Raw genomic sequence first — 19,966 nt, forward strand, 5'->3', positions numbered from 1 at the left:
TTTGAGTTGGAGTCTCACTCTGTCACCCAGCCTGGAGGGCAGTGGCACGCTCCCGGCCACCGCAGACTTGACCTGCTGGGCTCAGGCGATCCTTCTGCCTTAGCCTTCCAAGAAGCTGGAACTACAGGCACGCACCACTATGCTCGGCTAATTTTTTGATTTATTGTAGAGATGAAGTCTTGCCAAGTTGCCCAGGCTGGTCTTGAACACGTGGGTCAGGCAATCCTCTCACCTCAGCCTCCCAAAGTGCTGGGATTATAGGTGTGAGCCACCATGCCTGGCTGGTCAGTTCTAATTATAACCACAGTTGACAAAAGGTGAAGGCAAGATGAAAGTTAAAGACTGAGAAGAAGTTAAAGTTCCTAAATTTACCAATCTCCTTTCTCTACTACTTTAGGACTATAATAATTAGCCATACCCTGAAGGTCTATTTTACAAAATACATTCCTCTGCTTCTGAAGTCCTGCTCTAACAATTTAACCTATCTCATGTTAAGTTGGACAGGCATTTTAAATATAACACATAATGGTTCCTTGTTTCTAAACCGTACTTCTCAACCTCCAATATTTGGTGCCATAAAACAGTATATAGTGAATATTTAAGGGAAACTAGAAATCTGGGATACCAGAATTTTCTCTGGTTTCATTTTTTAAAAAAACCTATGGTTAAATGAAAAAGAATAAATGACAATTCAAATCTATTCTTGTATGCTTTAGTCATCTGGTGTTGATATATACTGCCTCTTTTACTAGCCTTTTATACGGTTTCTATCATGTTGCCAAGTATGTTTCTACATGTTCACCAGCACAACCTCAATCCAAGACCTAAGACTCACAATCTACCTCCAGGGCTGGGGGTATCTCCAAGGCTGACCTTCCACAGGGTTTACTTACATTCACTAAACTGTTTTTTCCTGCTGAAGCAAGCTATCTCCACAGACCTTTTTATTTAAATACCACTCCAACTTTCTAAAATCAACGTCAGAGCTGGGAAAAAACCTCAGGCGACACCTCACCCAGACTCCCCTTAAACTCAGATGTCTTGAGGAGGGAAGGGCCTTTGCCAGGGACTATAGTGTGAATTACTGGAAAAGTGAGACCTAAAGACTAATCCTCCATATTAGAGGACCAGAAGAATTAGGTTTATCAAGAGCATAACAGGTGCCAGACACTTGATATATTCTCATTCATTTACAGAGAAGCAGTGGCCCCATCTTATAGATGACACTGATTTCCGAAGTAATTTGCCTAGTAGCCAAATGTGTGAGAAGGGCAGGAATAAAGCCAGACTTGTTCAGCAACATCATGCTCCCTTCATTGTACCTTGATGTCAAAAACTTCTAGACTTCATTGCTCCTCGACCAATCTTAATCCATCCCACTTAACATATCCATCAACCCAATATTAAACTCAAAACACGTGAAGACTAAGCCATCTATCACACACGGTGTCGGTTGGAGAAGCATATTGCTCAGGCTGCAGGGACATTTCATTTATTTAAATGTTTTTATTAAAAAAAATTAAAGACCTTCATGGCACAACTTCTTCCCAGCACAGTTATGTTTTAGTGATACCAATTACAATACAATTACAACCAATAAATCGAGGAGGGAAGGACTTCTGACTTCAAACTTAAAGGGGGGGGGCACTTCAAACAGAGTTAAAAATACCTTAAAAAAAAAACCTTTCTGAGTAATTGCCAACACAACTGTTTTATATTGGCCATTCGATCTCCTGCCATCTAAGCAATGCAGACACAGGTAGTGCTGAGAAATAAAGTGTCCCAATACAAGGTATACAGATGAGGTAATTTACAACAACACAAGTTGTTACTCTGTAAACCCTTGTACCCCCACCCCCACCCAACTGGGTCTTTTTTTCTCTCCATGCTTCTGCAGTGACTCTATTTAAAAGGCTCGTGGTTGGTACTTCAGAGTCCTCTGCATTCACCTTCGGTTTCTTGCCAGGTCTGATGAGTGTAAGGAGGTCCAGCTGTCTGCAGCTCCCCACATCAGCCTCAGCTACGCCTAGATTTCTGAGCTACAAGGGTGGGGTATGAAGTCGTGATTTGCAACCCTCCTACCCACCACAAAAGAAAGAATGCATTAGTTATAAGTGTCCTGTTCAAATCACAATCCAGTGCAAACGTAATCACAAATTGCATCTCTGGCACATCTGGTGCTTTTAGCTTCTGCACAAATTCAACATGGTAACCCTCACAGCATTCTAGGGCACAAAAGGGTCAAGTACAATAAATATCCACTGTAAGTGGTCACAAGGAAGAAAATCACCCTGCCATACAGTCAGAATGCTTTCCCTTCAGCTCTCCTTATGGTTGAGAAGCACTGTAGAAGGAGGCTTCAGTTTCCTCTAAAACGTTACCATTATATTCACTAAAGCCACCACCTGATCAAGTTACTAAAGCCAAGATGGATTACAAAGTTAGATAAGTTCATTAAATTCAACTCCTCGAACAATTATGTTTACCTATGATGCCCAGGTGAGAAAGGCTTGTGAGTCTATAAAGGTAGGAGAATGGGGAACTAAGATTTTAGGCCTTAAAATATGTTGGAAGAATCTTTCCTAGTCCCCACAAGCAGCTACTGTAATGGAATAATAGGAGAAAATACAGAGCTGATGGTTTTGCTATTGTGCTTAAAAAACTAGGCTTCCTCAGTGAAGCACCTGATAAACTTAGGTGGTTGGATTACAGTGGAAAGTCCACTTTACACACACACACACAAACACACAAAAACTGGCGACTTTTTCCATCCCCAATCCCTGCACTGCTGAGACACAAAATGAGTTTTATGGCAAAGGATCCTTAATCCCCAGAGACGCTTTGGCTTGTGGTGCTTTTTTAAGGCCTCTCTGCCCTGCCCGGTACCATGGGTCAAATGAGGGGTGTATAAAAATGGGGGCCTTGGGAAGCCTCCACGGTACCGGGCTGCAGGCCCCTCAGATGTGAACATGAGACACCCACCCAGCGAGACCTTTACACAGGGAACTTAAATCTAACCTTGATAAATAAAACCAAACGTTTATTTACACCAAAGAATTCCAACACTGGATCTTTCACATATGAAGGACAAAGTATTATATATATACACACAGCAAGGGGTGGCAGGGCTGTAACAAGAGAGTTTATCTTTTCCCACAATTACAGGTCTACCATTTCAATTTCATTGGAGATAGTGGCTCTGCTCCTACCTCTCAGGTACATTTACAAGACTGAGGAGCAAGTCTTCTCACTGGATGGCATGTGAGGGAAGGGGAAGGTAGGAGGAAAAGAAGGTAGAAAGCTTAAAATGGAACTCAGTGTGGCCACATCTCCCATAGCTCTTAGAGTTGCTAGCATGAAACCTATATAAACAATGTTTGTTTCTTTTGTAAAAAGCAATAAGTTATGCCCAGTAACCAACTGAATTCAAAATGGCCAAGTCAAAGAAAACTGAGAAAGATGTCTTCTCCCTCCTACAGCTATGGAGCACAGCATGTTGGGAGATGAAAGGGGCAACGAGGGAAGGGACCTGTAGGGAAAAGTATCAAAAATTTAAACTAAACTAAAACTAAAATTACAAGCGAGTTGGATTCAGGATTAGATCAATAGGACATGATTCATACCAAACAGTTTTTAGGATGTCTGCATTTTGGGTAGATTTTCAACACCTCAATGTAACTAAGACACACTTCCACGAGAGCCACCAGCCACCCACTGAAGCACTTCTGAAGTAGAAGTGACGTAAGTGACCAGCAGTCCACTGCTCCTATAGACAGGGTCCTTCCCTCCTTCTCCTTCCTTTTTGACTCCCTTGAGAAGCTACGTTTTTGTAATCTCTGGAGAAGAGCACAAGATACAAACCCCCCAAATGTGGGATGGAGGAGGAGCAATGATGGGAATGGGAAGAAATCTCCACCTAAACGCAGCAGCCGGGATTGAGGCTGGTTTATCTTTGTTCTTTAGTGATGAGGAACTAAATTTGGAAAGGGAGAAAAAAATTTGTCCATGAAATATTCCACCTGCAGGTAATTTTTCAGGGAAACCCCTGAGTTACGAAAAGTTTGAGTTAAAAAAAAAAAGAAAGAAAAAAAAGAAAATCAGCCTATTATAATTTTGTTATGACTGAACTACTATAAATCCACAAGCAACGGTTCAGACACGGTGCTTCTGAAGTGTTTCACCCCTCCCCACCAGGCGCAAGCTTCATCAAGGAGAGGGTGGACTCCCCCACCTCTGCTCAGGCATCAGGAGACAGACAGGGCCATTACGGCTGAGCGCCAGCAGCAGCTGGAACAGGCATCCCAAGGGGGTTGGCTGAAGCAATCACTGGTGAGCCTGCCAGAGGTCCAAGGGGTGAAGGAGTTGGCACTGAAGAAATCCCTGAAAGAAAACAGCTGACAGTGAGCCAGAGACACAACCATGGCAATCTTACTCATCAGTTTCTCATAGCACTCATCACAAAAGTAACACAATAATAATAATTTCTTTATTGAAGGCTTATTCTTAGTCAGAATTTTACATATATGTCAAGCTTAATCCTCATAAACTCAAGATAAAATGGTAAGTCCAAGCGAATTTAAGAGACAGGCAAAGAAATTTAGTTTTGGAGAGTTTAAGCAGTTTGTTCAAGATACATGGCTAGTAAGAAGCTATGCTTGGATTCCAACCCAGGCTTATCTAGGGCAGTGTTTTTCCAACATGGTGACCACAGCCAGCCACATGAGGCTAATGAGCACTTGAAATGTAGCTACTTCAACTAAAGAACTGAATTTTAAATTTTATTCAGTTTTAATTAAATAGCCACATGAGGCTAGTCACTATATACTGAACAGCACAGGACTGCAGTCAAAGTTCATGTGCTCTTGAATACCACGCTGCCTTGATAGCTGGCAGCTTTCAAAATTATTAAAAGTCATATTAGTGGGGAAAGGAGTACTTTCCATCTAAGCTAAAACTGTGTTTTAGAGTTTATTTCCATTTGGTTTCTTCCACCTCTCTAATTACCTGATAGCTTCCTTCAATCAGCCAGTTCTTTAATTTTCAAAATGCTATATATATGCATATTTTAATATGTAATATATTCACATGGTCCAAAATATAAAAGGTTCAAAGGCATATATAGTGAAAAATCTCCCATACCCTGTTGCTTGGCCAACTATGGCAGCATTTGGGGTGTATCCTTCCAGAAACATTTAAGGCAGATAAATGAATACAACTATCCCAAACTATGCATACAAGAATCACATATAAGAACATTATTATATATTTTTGCCCACTCCTGCTCTTGGACAGGGCTCTGTATCTTGCTTTTTTCATTTAACATTATTGTCTTTGACTTAGAGCTCTAAGAGAACACGAGACACTTATTCATTCCTTTCTCTGGCTGCATGATACTCCACTGCACAGATATCCCATAACTGATATAACCAGTTTCCTACTGATAGCTGTTTTCAATGTTTTATTACTACAAATAAGGCTATTAGTAGTAACCTTGGATATACATCATTTTGTACATAGGCAGAATACCTAGAGGATAAATTCTAAAAGGTGGCTAGTTCTAAAAAAAAAGGGGGGGAGGGGATTGGGGGATAACAACTATTGGAGGGTATCTGAATACATGTCCTTACTACCACAAGTATACATACTCAGATGTTGCCTAAAAGGTATAATTCTTAGGGTATGGACCTGTGGGGTTTTTTAAAATAACTGTGTACTCTACAAAAAACACTCTGTATATCACAATGACTCAATAAAAAGTTTCATACACATGTTTACAATTTACAAGGTACACTTGTTCTGACAAAGATCAGACAACTGTCCTTATATACGTACATACCCATGTAGAAACCCCACCTTTATATCCGAATTCTTAATATTGTTTTTGAGGACCATGTAACTATTGAGATTCCAAACCCTTCATGGCTTGTTGGGACCTTCAAGTTCCTTTGCGAGAAATATTGTTAGGAATGCTGGGATTCTAGCCTAGCAAAGATTAAGGATACCCCAAGGCAGTGTCATCAGGTGGCAAGCATGTTGAAACTTGGTGGAAAACAGCCACACAGGCCAGTATGTCATAAGGCAATCAGTACAGAGATGAGAAGGCATTTAAGAAATTAGACCACAAGTGGGGGCAAAACTAACAACAGGAACTACTTCCACATCTTTTTAAAGGAAATTTACCAATGAACTGACCTGACATCATATTGGCGCTGCTGACAGGTGTACTGCTCCCTGGCATGCTAGCTGAACCCATTCGAGCCTGATCCTTCACAACAGTGTCTAGAAAAGAGACCAAAATGTTAGGTTTTGTTTTGCTTGAAGGACTAAACTAATGGTTTGGGAACCTGAAAGCAGCCATCTTAATTCTTTGCATTTTATTTATATTCCACATTATTTCCAAAAGAACTTAAGGTAGCAGCTGGCTTCACCATGAATTAGTCAAGTAAGAAAAAACACAAATACCTTTCCTATCAAACAGTGGTACCAGTCAACTCTTAAACCAAATGGTGGGAAGACGAGGTATTTATCCACAGTACAGTTAATTTACAATGAAGCTGGTCCTGTTGAGGTTTAATGGAGACAATACACTCTAATCTGGCCAAAACAATAACATAGTATCAGTTTGAACTGGGTTTAGTGGTTCACAGCTCAATGCCAAATAGGCCAAATTTTGCATATAGGTTAGTAGGGCTATGACCATAGACTTCATTCCCCATCCCAATCAACCTGTCCGTCTGCTTCAGGTACAGGATACTGGGCAAGAGTGTAAAGGATTCACTATAGAACCATCCTACCATGACCCAAGGAACAATCTAATGTTACCACTAACACCACAGAGAAGATGAAGTGGGTCTAAGTGGCATTTTCATCTAGATGGCACAACTGGCTACACTCACAAACCTAAGCCCAGGTGTTCCTACAATATTAAGATCTGCAAGTCTCATTAACTCTCTCCAATGGACAGTTACTGGAGACAGGACAGAAATACGGCTAGTCCTCCAGACCAGAGATGGTAAGTGTCATCCCCACAGTAAGGAAGTTACCTCAGGAGTGCTCATGTTTCAAGTATTCTGTTAGACAAAAATCCTCCTAAGAATTCTGTAATGCAGTTGCCATCACTATCCCCATTTGATGAATCTGAGGCTCAGTGTGGGTAAACCAACTGTGCAGCGAGACAACAGCAGCTGGGATTATAACTCTGTTCTGTAAGATTCTGGGCCCTTGCCGGGCTCGGTGGCTCAGCCTGTAATCCCGCGCCTTTGGGAGGCTGAGGTGAGTGGATTGCCTGAGCCCGCAGGTTCCAGACCCGCCTGGGCAGCGAGACCTCATCTCTACAATAAATCAAAAAAATCAGCCGGTGTGGTAGCACATGCCTGTAATTCCGGCTACTTGGGAGGCTGAGGCAGAAGGATCGCCAAAGCCCATCAGGTCGAGGCTGCGGTGGCCGGGAGCGGCTACTGCACTCCAGTATGGGCGACAGAGTGAGACTCCAACTCAAAAAAAAAAAAAAGATTCTGGGCCCAGAGCTTTTGTCATAGCATTATTTTCTCCCACCTTATACAGGTTGCTGGGTAGTGGTAGAAGGGTCTTTACAAGCCCTGTGGACTACACAGTTGGACTCACAAAAATAGGGGTGCTCCATGGCCTCTCTTGCAGTGAGCCGTGACTGGTGGTCATATCGCAGGAGCTTGTCCAGGAAATCCAAGGCCTCAGGGCTGACAAGGTGCTGGTTTTCACTGTGGACAAAGCGTTCCCATCGCTTACGAGAGTGTCTGCAGGGTCAAAAAGGGAAATGAGAAATGGGTCACGAGGGCAGAGAAGCCCAACCTATCATTCCTACATTTTCCTTAGTGGCTAGGAGCCCAGCTAAAACAATAGCAAAGAGGAATCACAACTCAAGAGTAGTCTTGTACCATGCTGCCACAGATGGCAGGAGGGAACACAACAAAGTTAACTGGAGAGACCAGAACTGGCACTGTTGGAGAAAGAGATTATCTGGGTCCTCCCAATTTTAAAGAAACACAATTCAGGTTATTTGGCAGGATGTGAATGCTCCTGGGCAGCATGAAGGGTCAGGTGGCTGGGCTAACTAGGCCTCTTCCCATCACCACCCACATTCTCAGTCACTTTGCCAGCAAAAGCCCTTCCATCAGGAAAGTTCACCTCCAGCTGTTAAGTGGTTAATGTATTAGTATTGTGTGTAGTTGTATCTAGTTGTTACTTTCAAAGTCAGTTGTCTGCACATCAGTCATAAAGAGCATGCATTTTCTATTCCCATTTCTTTCCCTTGGAGAGGGTTTTGTCATTTAAAGAAGGTAATGAAGAGATTTGTATTTTTGCCTCAATTGCAACCCTTTGTACCAAAAGCTACATTTCATTCATTTCACAGAATCCTGTAGGTGATCTAAAAAAACCCATTCAATCTAATGCTTTTATCACAGGCTTGCTCAAATGCAGCATCCTGTGGCACTGGACCACTGACATTGTGGCAGAATTGGCAAAGAGAACATAACTATTTTGAGGATCTTAAGTGCCAGTTCATACCCAAAATGCGTAAGCCACAGATGCACATATTTCATAACTTACCTGCCCAAGATATCATTGAAACGTGGATCTAATTCAATGTTGTATTTGTCAATATAGTCATATAAATCTTCTGTCCCCAGAACCTTGGCTATCCTCACCAACTAGTATTAAAGAAAGACAAAAACCCACACCACAAGCATATTACACAATCAAATCATGACCGAATTAACAGAAAGGCATCATCATGCCTACAGGTATGAATACTAGCTCCTAACGATTTATACTTCCAATTTCTGCACGTGGCAGGAGTAGATTTTCACATTAAAATCTCCAAACCAACTCAGTGTCAGAAAAGCCCAACCACTTTATAACTTGGTTCTTTCTTCTGGAAGTATCTCTCTGGTGAAGTCTTATTTTTCCCCCTCAAAACTCAGTTGAAGACATCACATTTTTTGGTACACTCTCCTTGCACAGACTACTCACTACTGTGGTTTGTGTACTGTCATACTTCTGACAGTTTTGACCATAATTTATTTCCTTATATGTTTAATTACGTTATGAGATAGACTATAAACTACCTGAGAAAAGGATTATTCTTTTTTTCTGTATTCCTCAGTCCTGCATGGCACCTGATATAGAGTTGCTGACTTTAACTGAATTCAGACTGTACTCATCAACCCATTAAAAATGGCCATGGTGCTCAAAGGGAACAAGGCAATGTATTTTCCACAAGGTCCCAGAATCATTCCAGGTTCTTGTGAATGAAATGGCCTTTTTATCTTCAAGAGGGAAGTGGAGTAGTTTTGAAAAAAGCTTCTATATTTCTACTGATATACATAAACTCAATTGGTATAAAGAGACAAAAGGATCACAGAAGTACCACATATAGGCCAACATATTACAGAAAACATTACCAACTCTAACAAGAGGTCATGCTAGGAGATTAAGGTAATGTCCTATTGCAAAAATCTGTATGATAGTGTACATGCATACTTCACAGTAATGCAGTGCAAACTATAAAGAATAGGGGGGAAAGTCTGATTTCAAAAGGCTAACCCAGTAGCTTCCAAAACACCAATCTGAAGATCAACGTGGCTGAATAAGCGGTGAACTAAAAACTATTCCTTACCCTTAAGAATAGTTCTCAAGTGGGGGATGGGGGATAGGCATTTATATTTTAGCAAGATTCACTGGGGTTTTGAATAAATAGGCAGATGATCTGGTCATCATTACATTAGAACAGGAAATTTCTTAATGGGCACAACATATATCACCTGATCATAATTGTCATGTCCATGGAAAAATGGCTCCTTCCGAAAGATCATACTTGCCAGCATACAACCCAAGCTCCACATATCCAAACTATAATCATACATCTGCATTAAAACAAAGAAGACTCACTGTTACCAAACATTAATCCCCAGGCTTGTCACTTCAAAAAATATTTTATTAAAAAAAAAAAAAAGTCACTCCAGACTCAAAACTCCAAACACTAATTAATATAACATCTTCATATGTTTTTTTTCCCTGTCTTTTCTCCTATGCATTCTGCTACACAGTTTTAAAACATTTTGTACACACTTTTTTTTTTTTTAAAGAGATGTGGCCTTGCTCTGTCCACCCACCTTGGAGTGCAGTGGCACGATCATGGCTCACTATAACCTCAAACTCCTGGGCTCAAGCGATTCTTCTGCCTCAGCCTTCCAAGTAGCCAGGGCACATACCACCATGCCTAGCTAATGTACATACTATTTTGAATTGTTTTCTTCACTCACATAAGAAGATCTCCAAATCATTAGCCTAGGAATATCTTTCAATGTGTGCCATTAATACTTTATTACATAAATGTTGTAGAATTTAATCCTTAATTTCCCTATAATAGGACAGTGTTTTGTGTCCCCCCCAAACCCCTCCACTATTACACTCACCTAGGCTCGAGTTCAGTGGCTACATCATGAATCACTGCAGGCTCGACCTTCTGGGCTCAGGTGATCCTTCTGCCTCAGTCTCCCGAGTAGCTAGGACTACAAGCATGTGCCACCATGCCTGGCTAATTTTTTGTTTGTTTGTAGAGACAAGGTCTTGCTATGCTGCCTAGGCTAGTCTCAAATCCTGGGCTCAAGCCATCCTTTTGCCTCAGGCTCCCAGAGTGCTAGGATTATAGGCGTGAGCCATCATGTCTGGCCAATAATGTTTTAAATAACGCTTTTATGCACAAAATGTCTTTTGAGCTCAAAAAGGAATTTCTCAAGGACAAAAAGTCTGAAAAAAAAATTTTTTTTTTTTTTTTGAGTTGGAGTCTCACTCTGTCACCCAGACTGAAGTGCAATGGCCGCTCCCGGCCACCGCAGCTTCGATCTGGCTGGGCTCCGGCGGATCCTCCCACCTCAGCCTTCCAAGTAGCGGGAACCACAGGCGTGTGCTACCACGCCCAGCTAATTTTTGATTTATTGTAGAGATGAGGTCTTGTTAAGTTGCCCAGGCAGGTGACAAATGTGGGCTCAGGCAATCCACTCACCTCAGCCTCCCAAAGGCGCGGGATTACAGGCTAAGCCACCGAGCCTGGCTTGAAATTTTTTTAAGGCATTTGATAATAATCTAGGAAGACTGGGCATGAAAGATATTCCTAAGGGCTTATAGACTTTTAAAGCACTTGGTAAACGTATTATATATTTTCCACCCTTTTTTTAGTGAAGACAAAGAAGGCTTTTTTGGGGGGAGGGGGAGGAAAAGCCTTTACATCTAGTATATAATGCAGAAAAACAAGAGAACATTTTTGAGTTTACTCTTAAAGTTGGTTAAACCTAGCTTACGATTCTCAAACTAGTTCAGGCATTTTTGATTAGCCAAAGTACCTTTGGTGTACTTTCCCTCAAGTCAGGATCAAATGCAGACCTGTTCATAGTCTACTGACATTATGACAATAAAAGCAATGTGATGACAGACTGAGGTGACTTATACTTCACATTTCATATGGAAGGGACAGTGATGGATGTATATGAATGGCCTACTTAAAAGCATAAAATGACACTTTTCCTAAACTATATGCAATATAAACATTGGCTTGAAACTATATCTGCCCTTCTTGTCTCACCTGATAGTCTACAAGTAACTCAGGACCTTTGAAGTATCGGGAAGCAACTCGGACATTATATTCTTGGCCAGGATGATAAAACTCAGCCAAACCCCAGTCTATTAGCCGTAGCTGAAAGAAAAAGAAAACAAACCATGAGCATTTTTATTTTCCTCTAAGCTAACCCCATTCTTCCACTAGCACATTCTTGACAAAATATATCAGCCTCATAACTCTCTATTAAAATCCCTTCACTGATTACTAATAGCATTTGGCATGAAACTTCTTAGTTTGACAGATAACTTTCTCCATGACCTAGTTTCTGAAAGATTCTCAGTTGCGCTTTTGTGAATTTCTTAAACTGCTCATCTGACTAAAATGTCCCGGCTATCCAATTTATACTCTATTGGTGAGTATCTCCTTATCTTTTGGCTATTTAGGTTAGCTCCTCAATGCAGTCTTTTTAATAATCTAAGCAGCACTGACTTTTGCCTTTAGCCTTTTTGAACCTCAGATACATGTTTTTAGTAGAACCTACAACTCTTTTTTTTTTTTTTTTTGAGTTGGAGTCTCACTGTCGCCCAGACTGGAGTGCAGTGGTCACTCCCAGCCACCGCAGCCCCCACCTGCTGGGCTCCGGCGATCCTTTCGCCTCAGCCTTCCAAGTAGCTGCAATTACAGGCATGTGCTACCACGCCCGGCTGATTTTTTGATTTATTGTAGAGATGAGGTCTCGCTGCCCAGGCAGGTCTGGAACCCGCGGGCTCAGGCAATCCACTCACCTCAGCCTCCCAAAGGCGCGGGATTACAGGCTGAGCCACCGAGCCCGGCTAGAACCTACAACTCTTTATTGTATGTTTATCTTCTGCCTCTCTTTTTCAATATGGACTGTAAGCTCCTTGAGGGTAGAGACTATTTTACTCACTTTTATAAATTTCAGAATTCAACACAATGCCTAGTATACATGAGAAAAATGAAAAATATCTGCTGCGTGAATGAAGCTATAGAAAAGCCATACAATACAGCTTTTACCAAAATGGGTCCTGAAAGTGCAAAAAGGACTAGTAGGGCAAAAGGTAACCTTATTTGAGCACTGTGCAAAAGCATGACTATGATTTGACATGTGAGCAGTATGCCCTGAAAAAAAGGAATAATGCCTAATTGTTCTGGCATTAAGTTTGCTGTTTACATCTCAGAACTAAATCTCTGACCACTGGCTGCAAAGCCATTTCCGTCTGTGGTCCCCCTCTTCTCAGTGAAAGGTGATCTCATTGTTTCTGTCATGCAAGCCAAAACTGAAGATTCACCATGGGTTCTTGCTTCCCCCACAGTTCAGATTTAATCTGTCAACAAATCCTGATGGCTCTACCATATTCTGACCATTATCATCATCTCCATTGCCACTGCCCTGGTCCATGCCATTACCACCTCTTGTTTGCTTTCTTGCAATAACTCCTTCTCTCAACTGGTCTCTCGGCTTTTACTCTTGCTTTTGAGTGTCTACATAGCAATCTGATCAATCCTTTCAAAAAAGTTTTTTTAAATAAATAAATGATTGTAGATTCATAGGAAGTTGCAAAAAGAATACAGAGGTCCTGTGTATCCATACCTTATATAATTACAGTACAATATCAAAACTAAGAAATTGACATTGGCATAATTCACAGACAGATCTTATTCAGATTTTACCAGTTTTGCATATATGTGTGTATAAGTGTAGTTCTATGCAACTTTATCACATTTATAGATTCACAAAACCCCCACCACAAGATACAGAACTGTTCCATCACCACACATGTCCTGTGCGGTATCCCAAACTCTGGCAACTCCTCTACTCTATATCTCTGTAATTTTGTTATTTTGAGAAAGTCATACAAAAGAATCATCAGCATATAACTTTTTGAGTTTGTCATTTTTCTTTTCTTTTTTTTTGAGTAGAAGTCTCACTCTGTTGCCTAGACTGTAGTGCAGTGGCACGCTCCTGGCCACCGCGGCCTTGGCCTCCTGGGCTCCGGTGATCCTCCCGCCTTAGCCTTCCAAGTAGCTGGAGCTACAGGAGTGTGCTACCACGCCCGGCAATTTTTGATTTATTGTAGAGACGAGGTCTCACCAAGTTGCCCAGGTGGGTCTCGAACCCGCGGGCTTAGGCAATCCACTAGCCTTGGTCTCCCAAAGTGCTGGGATTACAGGCTGAGCCACAGAGCCGGCTGAGATTGTCTTTTTTCAATCAACATGAGATCCATCCCAGCTGCAGCAAGTCAGGTATCATAGTTCTTTCCTTTCTACTGCTGAGAAACACTACTCAGGAATACTACTACATAGGATGAACATGTCAGTTTGTTTAACCACTCACCCATTAAAGGACATTTGTTTTTTCCCCCAATTTTGGACTATTACAAATATAGTTGGTTTCCTATATAGGCTTTTGTGTGGACCTAATTTTTTTTCCCTCTGGGATATATGCCACTGCTGGATCGAATGTCAAGCATACGTTTAGCTTTTTAAGAAACCAACAGTCTATAAAACGAGTTTGGCATTTTCCAAAATGCCAAATTTTACAATCCTACCAGCAATGAAGGATAGAGCAAGTTTTTTCACATCCTTGTCAGCACTTGGTATTGCCATTATTTTTTAATTTTAGCTGTTCTAATGGATGAGTAGTTAACTTTTAAAATCCAAGTGAGAACATACACTTAGACACTGCAAAAGCTTTTCACCTTCAGAGAAAAGTTCTGATGACAACCTACAAGGTTTTGCATGACTTGATTCTCTTTAGCTCTTTGACCTCAATTCCTTCTCCCACCTCTCCCTGCTCATTATGTCTCAGCACTATCCTTGCTGGTGTTCCCATGTGCCAGACACATTCTTACCTCAGGGTTTTTGAACTTGCTATTTCCTCTTCCTTGGACATGTCTCTTCATGAGTCTGCATGGCTGGGTCCCTTCCAGTGTTTTCTAAAATGTCACCTTTCCCATGAAATCTCCCTAGCTTACTACTTACTTAAAACTGCAACACCCTGCACCATTTCCTATTCTTGATTTTTTCCCCCAGAATCTTAACTTTCTATCCCATCAGCCTCCCACTCATGTAAGCTCCTAATTAACAAGCACATTTTGTATGTTTATTTCACTCATACATCCCAAGTTCCTAGAAGAGTACCTATGATACAGTATGTGCCCCCCAAAATATTTGCATGAACAAATCACCTACAGCCCAAACACTGCACCCATAGTCATCACTGCTTGCAAAAGGTGATTCTGGTTAGCTTTAAAAACAGAAATGGTTTTTGTTTTTGTTTTTTGATTTATGGTAGAGACACGGTCTTGCCATGTTGCCCAGGCTGGTCTTGAACTGGTAGGCTCAGGCAATCCTCTCGCCTCTGCCTCCCAAATGCTGGGATTACAGTCATGAACCGCTGCGCCTGGCTAAAAACAGAAATGTTTAAAGGCATGTCGCCATTATAATTCTCATGTGAAAGCATTTGTAGATGTCAGGGACCTCATCATACCTGCTAGCAGAAGGAGCATTTTAAGTGTATTTCTTCCACCTCACAACTGTGCACATTTAATTAATTCACACAATTACCTAGCAGCATGCAGGCAAATGAGGAGAAAGCAGTTTCTTAGGAAACTAGTTATTCAATAAATAAGACTACAAACCAGGCTTCCAGGCTAAGATGAACATTTTGCCCACTATACTAATCTGTTTTCTTCTTGATCATATTCCTAGGAATATAATTATACTTTAAACATGTTGATTTGTTCATTCATTCATTTATTCACCAAATATTTACCAAGGGCCTAAAAGGAAACAGGGCCTGTGACAGATACTAGGAGTAAAGTATAAAGATGGGCTCTTAACATCAACATGTAGATAAATAAATATATTTGTTAATCTATCGCTTTACCTTTCTGTGCTCATGGTCAATCATGACATTATGGGGCTTCACATCTCTATGCATAATTCCCATGCTGTGACAATAATCCAGGGCCTGTGGGAAGAACAAACAAGCAAGGAAAGAGCTTGCATAAGATTTTTTTCTTTTTTTACAGTTAGTCTTACTTTTTCTTCCACATAAGTTTCCCTTCTAGCCTAACAACACCCCTGGGAGGATTAGGACAATCACTTCAGCAGTTATTGTTCAGAGACTTGTTCAAGATCCCATAGTCAAGCAAACTCAGGTCTCTGAACTTAGAGTTCTAGCCTTGACATAGTTGTTTCAACGTTCTTTCTGTCCAAAAAGATCCAAAGTATACAACTGCACCACTTTCAACTTTTCCCTCTCATCCAAAGTTTAGATTATTTCCACAAACACACACCCCTCCAAAGGAAGAAAACAGGTTTGTACTACAAACCTCTTATTCGAAGAACAGTGATCCTTTGGCAGTTAAGAGTCTACAACAGAGGTTGGTAAATCACAGGCCAAATTTGGCCTGCTGCCTGCTTTTGTGAATAATGTTTTATTGGAACACAGACATTCCTATTTGTTTCCATACTGTCTACAGCCACTCTTGTATTACAATAGCAGAGTTGAATAGTGTGAGGAAGACCTTACGGCCCAAAAAGCCTAAAAATTTTACTGTCTGGCCCTTTAAAGAAGTTAGCCAACCCCTGGTTTAGGTAATCAAATCCAAATTAGAAAAGTTTCCAACCTCAAGCTAAAGGAAACGGAGTGGCATGACCTTTGGGGTTTGTTAATCCCAGCTTTTCGGTCAACTGATGTCATCGGCCAGATTCTTGTCCTTCCTCAAGGACAATTTGAGTTGCTACAGTTTCCAGGGCTAGCAAGCATGTTCCTAACTTTCTGAAACCCTGCTTGCCACAAGCCAATGGAAGGATCAAATATCTCTGCTGGAACAGTCTCTTTAGAGCAGGGATCTTCAACCCCTGAGACTGCAGACTGGTACCAGTCCATGGCGCCAGGCTTCACAGCAGGAGGTGAGCTGTGGGGGTGGAGCTCCGCCTGCTGTCAGATCAGCATCAGATTCTCATAGGAGCATGAACCCTATTGTCAACTGTGCAGGCGAGGGATCTAGGCTGCACACTCCTGAAGCCTCATGACTCTCTCTCCCACCTCATCTGTGGAAAAACTGTCTTCCATTAAACCAGTCCCTGATGCCAAAAAATTGGGCCTGTTGCTTTAGGGTCCTTTCTAAGGCTCAAACAGCAGGCTTTACGTCAACTCTTGTTTAATAAGAAAGTTTACCCAACTTTTAGCAATTCTCTCCTCTAGAAAACTAATCTTGTGATACAGAGAAAGATATTTGGCGATCCTAGTTTAGAAAGCAAAGTCCATTCTCAATTAACAACCCCTAAGCAGAAATTTATACAATCCTTGGGACAATGACCCTTTGAGAACTGAGCTAAAGCTTACTGTTTTACTTGTTGAATCTTAAGTACAATAAAATATACCAGAAGCCAGCACATCAGAAATTGCTTTGCAAGTTTTGATGATCCAATTTTTTTTCAGATCAGAAAATAGCTTATTTAGAAAGTAAATTAGAGAGAGAGAGAGAGAGAGAGAGAGAGAGATTGATTTACCTCCCCAATGTAGGAGAGCCAAAGCTTAGAAAACATGGTGGCAGCCATAGCTCAAAGAGCACATGGCCACACCAGAGTCCAGTAAACAATGGCTGACAATTCAATTGCAACTTACATAGGGGCACAATGGAGATGACATGTATTTGTTAAGGGTCCAGGCCAAGCTATATTTCAAATCCCCTTTTCCAAAGCATTCTAAATTATACTCCTACTAGATCCTATTACATAACCCTTGATTAGCCACAAGGGTCCTGATATTATCAACTTATTAAAAACTTATATAGAGGTCTCTTCTCCCCATACTTTACAAAATTAATTTTCTAGCTTTTCTACCATCGATTAAACTACTTATCAAAGGGAAGATCAATTTAAGGACATTTTGTATCCAAGGTTCCCTTACCTTCAGAATCTCATACATGTAAAATCGAATATCATAGTCTGTTAACGTCTGGTACAATTGCTGTTAAAGACAAATGCAACATTTGAATCATGAAATAATGCTGATAGGAAGGCATTTTCCATCCTCATTCCCAGTAATTCAAACCAAGACTTGGTTCGTTCGTCACTGTTTCAAGATCTGTATGTGTCATTGTCCTCTAGTTCTCCAATATTATATATTAACTTTAAACAGACACTTTGAATCTGCAACTCTACATGTAAAAGTGAACAATTACTTAAACTCATATTGCTGAAGCTGTAAACCACTGCTGGGAACATAGCAATATATATACATTCACAATATGCATTGATACATGCCTACAATATAGTTTTTCATTTACTTTCAGTCTTTTTCATTAAAGGTAATTTGGCAAATATACAGCCAGCTGCCTTAGTAGGGAACTAACCTATCTTTGGCTGACATGGCCCTTCAGATGGCATGATGTCAAACCTGTTAAGTCAATTTAACGGAAATATTCCTGTTCCAATTTAAAAGTAAACGCTATGAATAACTGCTATGTATTCTTTCTGGTTTCCAAAGAGCTGTGGATTTAACATGTACATCTTTTTTTTTTTTGGAGACATGGTCTTGCTCTGTCACTCGGACTGGAGGGCAGTAGGGTGACCATAGCTCAATACAGCCTTGAACTTTTGGTTTCAAGTGATCCTCCTGCCTCAGTCTCCCAAGTAGCTGGGACTACATATGTGGGCCACCACATGAAGTTACATGTATATATCTTTAAACAGTCATCAATGTCCTCTGACAAAGTTTTTCTTTAAGTTATCATTCTGATTTTAAAACAGTTCCTTTTCCTGTTTCCCCCAATTTCGGCAAAAGAATTCACCCATTTATTGATATAAAACATTCTGATACTGAACTGTTGCAAAGGCAAATCAAATACCTTTACAACTTGTACTCCAAGAAAGTGCTTACATTCTTCTGTTAAACTGGAATTGAGAACTGTTTGAAATAAGAGGGTCACTGGATAAGCAGGAATTTAGAGATATCTCTTACAGAGGTCTGTGTTATAGCATAATTTGACATCATCCTTCCCCATTCCCTCATTTTAATATCTATAGCCCAGAGTTTCTGAGAAATCCGAAGGAATAAGCAGTCCCTACTTTTACACATACAATATATTCCTTTCCAAACACTGCTGTTTAAAGCGAATTAACATGAATATGTGTTGTGGACTTCATTAGGCTGAATATCAGCAGAAACTGTCATATGAGTGAGGTGGTGAGAAGTAAATGTACTGGTCACTAAAAAAGGTAAAATCCAAGATGTGGAAAGAGGACTCTGTTGGTATAGGAGTTCTTCTATCTTAAAATTTAGCGCCGTAAGGATGAAAAGCTCTTTTAAAACAAATTAGAAGCAAGCTCTTTTAACAGTATCATCCCTAAAAGGCTCTCGTATGGTCTAAAAATCCACCAGCTTGAAACAGTTGGTTAGATATTATACCTTGAAGTCTGTGTTGTTTACGTGTTCAAAAACCAAGGCGGGGGTTCGTGACTAGGGGAAAAGAAAAAAACACACACATTAGCAACAGCCCTGGCAGCTCTAGTGGGCACAACGTTTGCGGATGCTGCGTGGCAAATTTGGCAGTCCTTGCCTCAGTAGTAAGAAACCCTCTATTGCAACAAGCCCTCCCCACTCTGACTGTCACCACACTGAAGTCATTTGGGGGATGGATTTCAAACAGAAGACATGGAGCTGAAGTCTCACCAGGCTCTAGGCAGCCCGACAATGCGCCCATCGCCCATCGGCATCGGACCTGAGTTTGCAAAATGGATTAACACATTTCAGTTTCCAGTGCTATCAGTCTCTTAGCCTAGAAGAATAAGAAATAGTCTGTGGGTGGAGGTCTCTTCGAAAGAAAGACCCAAGCTAGTTAAATGGTATATCTGATTAAGTACTTATAAAGCAGGACTTAATGATGGGGGGTGGGGAAGAGATGACAGAAAAGAGGCCAGTTGTACTCCTGGTCAAACACTATCTCAGCCCTGGTGGGCCTTGCTAATGTCTACTATACTCACCACAGGGTCTTTTACAATGTCTGCCAGTGTGATGATGTTGGGACCGCCTCTCAAATTCTCCAAAATCTTTATTTCACGCTTAATTTTCTTCTTTTTTACTGGCTGAAAGGGTAAAAGTACATCAGCAAAAATAAAAAAAAAAATTAATTCAGAGTATTCCAACAGATAGCTAATACATAAATGGCTTACTTATGAGTTACTTGAAGGAAGAAAATGTGTAAGACTCGTCTCTGAATCCTTCTCCTAGCACTGTGCCAGGCATTCTGCAGGTTACTTACAGATGTTGAATTGGAAAAAAAAAAAAAAAAGACTTCCATTCCAAAGACCAGACCTCTGCAGAAGTAGCATTTA

The 19,966-nt window shown here is 40.9% G+C and overlaps 1 protein-coding gene across 2 annotated transcripts in view; it reads right to left on the reverse strand.

The window, feature by feature from the left end:
• Positions 1-3,019: 3,019 nt before the first annotated feature.
• The window catches only part of CSNK2A1 (casein kinase 2 alpha 1), a 32,468-nt gene continuing 15,521 nt past the window's right edge, over positions 3,020-19,966 (reverse strand). For both annotated transcript variants that reach the window (XM_008061413.2, XM_021714119.1), the window contains 10 exons: positions 19,616-19,717; positions 19,041-19,091; positions 17,541-17,600; positions 15,507-15,590; positions 11,621-11,731; positions 9,801-9,902; positions 8,587-8,687; positions 7,624-7,772; positions 6,193-6,279; positions 3,020-4,380 (listed from right to left, as the gene is read on the reverse strand). In XM_008061413.2, coding sequence (XP_008059604.1) covers positions 4,265-4,380; positions 6,193-6,279; positions 7,624-7,772; positions 8,587-8,687; positions 9,801-9,902; positions 11,621-11,731; positions 15,507-15,590; positions 17,541-17,600; positions 19,041-19,091; positions 19,616-19,717 — 963 coding nt within the window. In that variant the 3' untranslated portion in view covers positions 3,020-4,264. The remainder of the gene's footprint in view (positions 4,381-6,192; positions 6,280-7,623; positions 7,773-8,586; positions 8,688-9,800; positions 9,903-11,620; positions 11,732-15,506; positions 15,591-17,540; positions 17,601-19,040; positions 19,092-19,615; positions 19,718-19,966) is intronic.

This window comes from Carlito syrichta, unplaced genomic scaffold, assembly GCF_000164805.1.
Source record: "Carlito syrichta isolate Samal-C Ts95f unplaced genomic scaffold, Tarsius_syrichta-2.0.1 Scaffold305245, whole genome shotgun sequence".
NCBI classification, from domain to species: domain Eukaryota; kingdom Metazoa; phylum Chordata; class Mammalia; order Primates; family Tarsiidae; genus Carlito; species Carlito syrichta.